This window comes from Lolium perenne, chromosome 5, assembly GCF_019359855.2.
Source record: "Lolium perenne isolate Kyuss_39 chromosome 5, Kyuss_2.0, whole genome shotgun sequence".
Classification (NCBI taxonomy): Eukaryota; Viridiplantae; Streptophyta; class Magnoliopsida; order Poales; family Poaceae; genus Lolium; species Lolium perenne.
In genome coordinates, this window is record NC_067248.2 from 64,197,505 (window position 1) to 64,203,577 (window position 6,073).

At 46.6% G+C, this 6,073-nt stretch overlaps 1 protein-coding gene across 1 annotated transcript; it reads left to right on the forward strand.

Moving 5' to 3' along the window:
* Positions 1-4,166: 4,166 nt before the first annotated feature.
* LOC127299355 (endochitinase A) lies at positions 4,167-5,274 on the forward strand. Its single transcript, XM_051329306.2, has 2 exons — positions 4,167-4,666; positions 4,741-5,274. Exons 1-2 carry the CDS (start codon positions 4,249-4,251, stop codon positions 5,145-5,147), a joined length of 825 nt encoding a protein of 274 aa, XP_051185266.1. The 5' UTR covers positions 4,167-4,248; the 3' UTR covers positions 5,148-5,274.
* The last annotated feature ends 799 nt before the right edge of the window (positions 5,275-6,073 follow it).

Sequence of the window (6,073 nt, forward strand, 5' to 3'; positions counted from 1 at the left end):
TGTTCATGATTATGAAACTAATCATCCATTAATCAACAAGCTAGTTTAAGAGGCATACTAGGGACTTCTTGTTGTCTACATATCACACATGTACTAATGTTTCGGTTAATACAATTCTAGCATGATATATAAACATTTATCATAAACATAAAGATATAAATAATAACCACTTTATTATTGCCTCTAGGGCATATCTCCTTCAATGCGGTATCGCCGTACCGGGCGTACGGGTGCACCCATTCGCGAACAAACTAAGCATACAAAAATTAGCACATATAATGATGTGTCGTAGAACTAAAAACATTTTTTCTGGAATTTCTGGAGCGACGGATAGTTTCCAGCGGATTCGGCGGGACACCGCTAGTTGTAAATATTGAAATACTATGCCGAGGTTTAAACCGCGGCACAACAGTCAAGGCTAGTATGTGTCGACGACCAACTTACCTACCCCGACCAGAGCTTTCCCGACGACGGTGTGCCGACGACCAGTCTGTGCCGCCGGCCGCTGGCCGCCGGGACATTATATTTTTCCCGTAGTGACTCGCTCAAGTCAAATCTTGCTCTTGTAATATCCTTGTTTCTTGACCCAAGATACAAGAGAAGCGGAATGGAGCATTTTATGAGGAAGATTCATGGGGAGTTGTGGTATCATGATAAATTAGAAGAGCTGATCTTATTTGTCAAAAATATGTATCTTGCATATGCTTCTAACTACTGATAGATTATTACCGGACTAACTCTGCTACTACTTCACAAGAGCATGCTACTCATTTTGTAGAAGATTTTGTCCATGTTACATACTGTGTTATGATTTGCTACATGTGTTCATTGTTTTTGTTGCGTTAGTATGTGCGAATTAAGAGCTACAACAATTTGTGTGTATATGTTACAGAAAGAAGCTATATACGTGTTCCTGTAATGTTAGGTAAGTGAAGCGAAAAAATTTGAATGTATTGCACAGACATATATTGTAAAATAATGCAAAATTTTAAAAAAATGCTACATACACACTAAAATGTTACTACATTTGAAAAGAATTTAAAAAGTAGCATATGATTTTTTTACAACATATCTAGATGTAGCTACAACCGGTTGCTTATGATAGAAAAAATCTTATAGCAGCGCAACAATGAGATTACCTACTCCTGGTCTGATAGTGAGGATAATCATAGTATTTGAGCAAGGTATATGCTTGACTTTATCTAGATGGAGGCCTAAACCACCATTGTCATCTTCTAGCCCAAGCTCAGTAAGGCCACCAAGTCATAACTTCAGCTCTATCTGCAATCGGTGGACATATTTGTCCTGAAAATATAAAGCTCTTCCACACAAGTTAACGTCTGTTCCGCAATCAGCGGAGATATTTGTCGTGAAAATGTAAGGCTCTTCCACACAGGCTAACGACTTTCTAGGTTCTCCACTTATGTGGAATGTATCAAGAAAATTCGCACATGCATGCTGGTACATAATATGTATACAGCACATCAGTCGTACTCGGGCGTGCGATGGCGCTCTCATGGATATCTATACCTAATAATAAAGAAAATAAGGCTTCTTGTTGGTCCGTTTTTTATTGCCCCTGATTTTCGGTGAAATTACAACGCATGCCACCGCGGAGTGAAAAAAACGTTTCGCTGCGAAACCCGTCCCGTGTTTTCTCTGGCCCACCGAACACGCTCGCGCTTTGCCCTCTTCCTGCTCTACAGCAACGGCCAGAATGGCACGCGTGCCCCACCCTCGCGTACCGCCACCTGCACGCCTCGATCTAGGATCCAAGGAGAGCGTCCGGACTAGAGGAACGCCAGCAGGAGCTAGCATACAGAAGGCAAGACAGCATGCCGGCCCGTGCGCATGTTCATGTGCATCCAGCTAGCTAGCTCTGCTCCGCCGGCACCACTGGCGCCTCGACCTCTCCGTGTGAGGCCGCGCCCTTCCTCTCCCAGCGCGGCAGCCGGCGCGTCGCGGCCGCCCCCCCATCCGTGCGCCTCCGGTCCTCCCAAGAACTTCCGCCGCTGAAGACCTAATACATGGAGTTGAAGCGGACAATGCCGAATTGAGGAGAGGATTTTGAGAAAGGACGCCCGATTTGTATGGCGAGAAAGAGGATTTTTTTCAACAATAGCTGAATAGAGGAGAGGATTTTGAGGAAGGAGGTCCGATCTGTACGGCAAGTTATGAAGTCTTTCGGACGAGTTCCTTGCGCTCTAGGCGGCGAATTAGCTCTTTGCGTTCTAGGCGGCGCCGGCGTGGCGGACAACATGGTATTCATGTCTTTGGGGAGCCACAGGGAGATGTTCCTGCTCCGTGCGGCAGGACGGTCGGTCTGGTTTTGTTGGAGGGTCACGCGGACGTCGCAGAGGGGCTTCTCTAGGAACCGCTCTAGATCGACGATGACATTGATCTCGTTCCTGCATCGGGGGTGTCCAGCTCTGGCTCCGAAGGATGGAGGGCAGAGGATTCATGCCTCCTTGGTGAGGCGTGGACGACCCCATGGGCCACTGATCTTTAGGGCATGTACAACAGTTTAGACGATGGCTGTCGTTTATGCTTTGCCATGTCAGATCTAACCAATGATATAGACAGTCCGTACAACAGAGTGTATGTTTAGGCGTCTGTTGAGGCCTGTAATCACGCACGAACCCAGAAAACGGTTGGGAAGATTGGATCGATCCGTGAAAGAAAAAGGTGGGTTGCAGACACCCCCCTCGTACAACGGACTGGAAGGAGTCGTTTAGCTACGATATTTGCGGGATTAGACGATCTGTAATCCTACAGACAGGCTACCCTTCTCTCCCTAATCTCTCTCTTCCACCTAGATAAAAATCCTACGTGTTACATGTTACAGACGGCACACTCCGTACCATTGTACATGCCCTTATGGATGATCGAGTTCGATCTCATGCCCAGCTCGTTGACTCCAACGGTTGCAGATATTTTCTGTCCTGGCAATCATGTCAATCAGGATCTAATATGTTACGCTTCATATGTACGTACAACCTTGCTACACCACCGCCGATCCGGTTATCCACTGAATCAAGATTAATGTATAGAGGGATTGGAGATATGACATCAAAAGAGAATCGTCCAGTCAACTCATCCTTGCATACATTAGGATTCAAGCAACCAATCCTTTGCGGTTCTCTGCTGATAAAATTTTAATATTGTGTCAGCATATGTTTGTGTTACCGTTTCATTAAAGGAATTCGACAAGGTTTCTAAAAAGGGAGCTTATGTTGTTCTCTGTTCCATGTGGATTGAACCAAAAAAATAATATATTAGAGATTCATGTCCACGCCTACTTCATAATTGTCTGGTAAAAAATAGGATTTAGAGGTTTGTTGATTCAGAAGTGCACCCGAACTTCAGGTTCAGATCAATTGTACCTGAACACAAGAAAGCCAAGTGCGGTGAAGAGTCAATAAGAAAACGCACAAGCACAACATCTTTCTCATTTTTCAAGCTTCCTGGTATAGTTTTCTTTTCCATATTTTGATTACTGTCGTATTTGGAAAAGTCACATAAGTTTGTTTATCTTTCAATTGTATAGAGACACAGGTTTGATCTATAAAAACTGGTTTTCAATAGTAAAAGGCAATCCATTATATCCTCTTGCACTTGAAAAATTGCATTGTACTACCTCTGGTTGCTATTAATCGACGCGGCCACTACCCTACATACGTGCATGCATGCACCAAACTACCTCAGCGTCAATTAGAAGTAATTGGAGGGAGTAATTAAGATCATTGCTTACTTAGTTTGATTGAATAGTATAGCTGGTTAGTGAAATTTGACTGTAAGTTCAACTTTTTTACTTCAATGCCTTTTTTTTTTGCTTAGTGAAGTATTGGGACGTTACTAATTACTATGTGGTTAAAGAAGATGGCAATGGTCTATCAACATTAATTATGCAAAGGTACCCTCGATTTTTTTTTTGAAAAAAATAAAGTGTGTATGTGGCGCTTCATTGTTTCTCTCCCAGTGCAACATACGGACATATTTACTAGTACAAGACAAAAAAAATAGCTGGAAGCAACGACTAAGTGTTGACGGACGACCAGCTTATACTCCTACAAAATAGAATAGGCAGTAGCACAAATACGACTGATGATTCTAGTCGTCCAAGTGTCCAACACGTACACCATTGATCTACTCTATATAAACCGCACCACTGCCATGCTATTTCAATCACACCACCACCTCGTAGCAAGGTTTAAGTAAGCCTGCAACACAACACTAGCAAGTGACGGCATGGCGAACTCGCCCATGGCGGTGTTGACGTTCATGGCCCTTGGGCTAGCAGCAGCACTCCTCTCGGCCGCTGGTCCGGCGGCCGCGCAGAACTGCGGCTGCCAGCCGGGCTTCTGCTGCAGCCAGTTCGGCTTCTGCGGCACCACCGATCCCTACTGCGGTAAAGGATGCCAGTCCGGACCATGCACTGGAAGTGGAAGTGGAAGTGGTAGCGGAGGTGTGGGCAGCATCGTCAGCGATGCTTTCTTCAACGCAATCAAGTCCAAATCCAGCGGCGGCTGCGCAGGCCAAAGCTTCTACACCCGTGCGGCCTTTTTGAACGCCGCTGGTTCCTACTCCGGCTTCGCGTCGGGAAGCTCCGACGCCGCCAAGCGCGAGATCGCCGCCTTCTTCGCCCACGTCACGCACGAGACCGGACGTAAGTTGTCATCAAAATAACATAGTGGAACACATTTCATCATCTTTAGAGCTTATGTCACTATATATATGCAGACTTCTGCTACATCGAGGAGATTAACGGTGCGAGCCAGAACTACTGCGACACCTCCTTCTCGCAGTGGCCGTGCTCCTCCGGGGCCAAGTACTACGGCCGCGGCCCGCTGCAGCTCACGTGGAACTACAACTACGGGGCGGCGGGGAAGAGCATCGGCTTCGACGGGCTGGGGAGCCCGCAGACGGTGGCGCAGGACCCTGTGGTGGCGTTCAAGACGGCGCTCTGGTACTGGATGACCAACGTGCACGGGGTGCTGCCGCGGGGCTTCGGCGCCACCACCAGGGCCATCAACGGCGCCGTGGAGTGCGATGGCAAGAACACCGCGCAGATGAACGCAAGGGTGGGCTACTACCAGGACTACTGCCGCCAGCTCGGCGTCGACGCCGGGGGCAGCCTCACTTGCTAGACACGGGCTTGCATGCAGGGCTCGTGAGGAATAACTTATTTCCAGAGTCTACTGTCTATGATATACTATCTGAATAATGGAGCAACAATAAAATTCTGTGCGCCGCCGCACATTTCCTCCTAGTCAACTCACTACGGGAGAGCACAGTCCCGACGGTCGCCGTGTGTGCCGACGGCCAAATATCGGGGCCGTCGGCACAGAAGTATCCGGACCGCGACGACACAGATGGCCGTCGGCGTTAAAATGGCCGTCGGCACAAGCCGGTTGTGCCGACGGCCGTCGGCACAGTTCTGGCCGTCGGCACAGGACCAGTCTGGCCGTCGGTACAACATTTTTTTTCTTTTTTTTTTACTACAGACCTGTGCCGACGGTTATACCGTCGGCATAGCTTTTTTCTATTTCTGCACGACAGTCTTCAAAAAATCATAACTAAATCATTCTAATTTAGAAAAATAAGTATAATATATCAAATTTTGCAGAAAAACAAGATCTATCATAGAAAAATATATAAATGGAATACTTCAAATACCTAAACAAATATTTTTAGAAATGAGCTATAATGTTCGAGGTTTCATGGCTTTCACACACGCCAAAAATGAAAAATTGTCGCTCGTGGGTCGGATTAGAAATCCGCGTCCGGGGACTTGCTTCCCATCCTAGGGTCCACACACGTGCCAAATATGATCTCGTTTCGGCAAACTATGCCATGCCGAGGCCGTTTCCCACCTTATTTCCCCTAAAATCCATAGAACTCCGGACGTGATAGCCCTTTTCGTGAAGGATTTTTCAAAATAATTGTCGTATTCCAGTTTTAACAAACGAAATAGTTACTATGACATATAAAATGACGTCACGCGGCTCTGTGGGATTTTTGGACTTCGTTCAAATTGTCATCTGGCCAAAACAAGACCCCCGGGACATGCGGT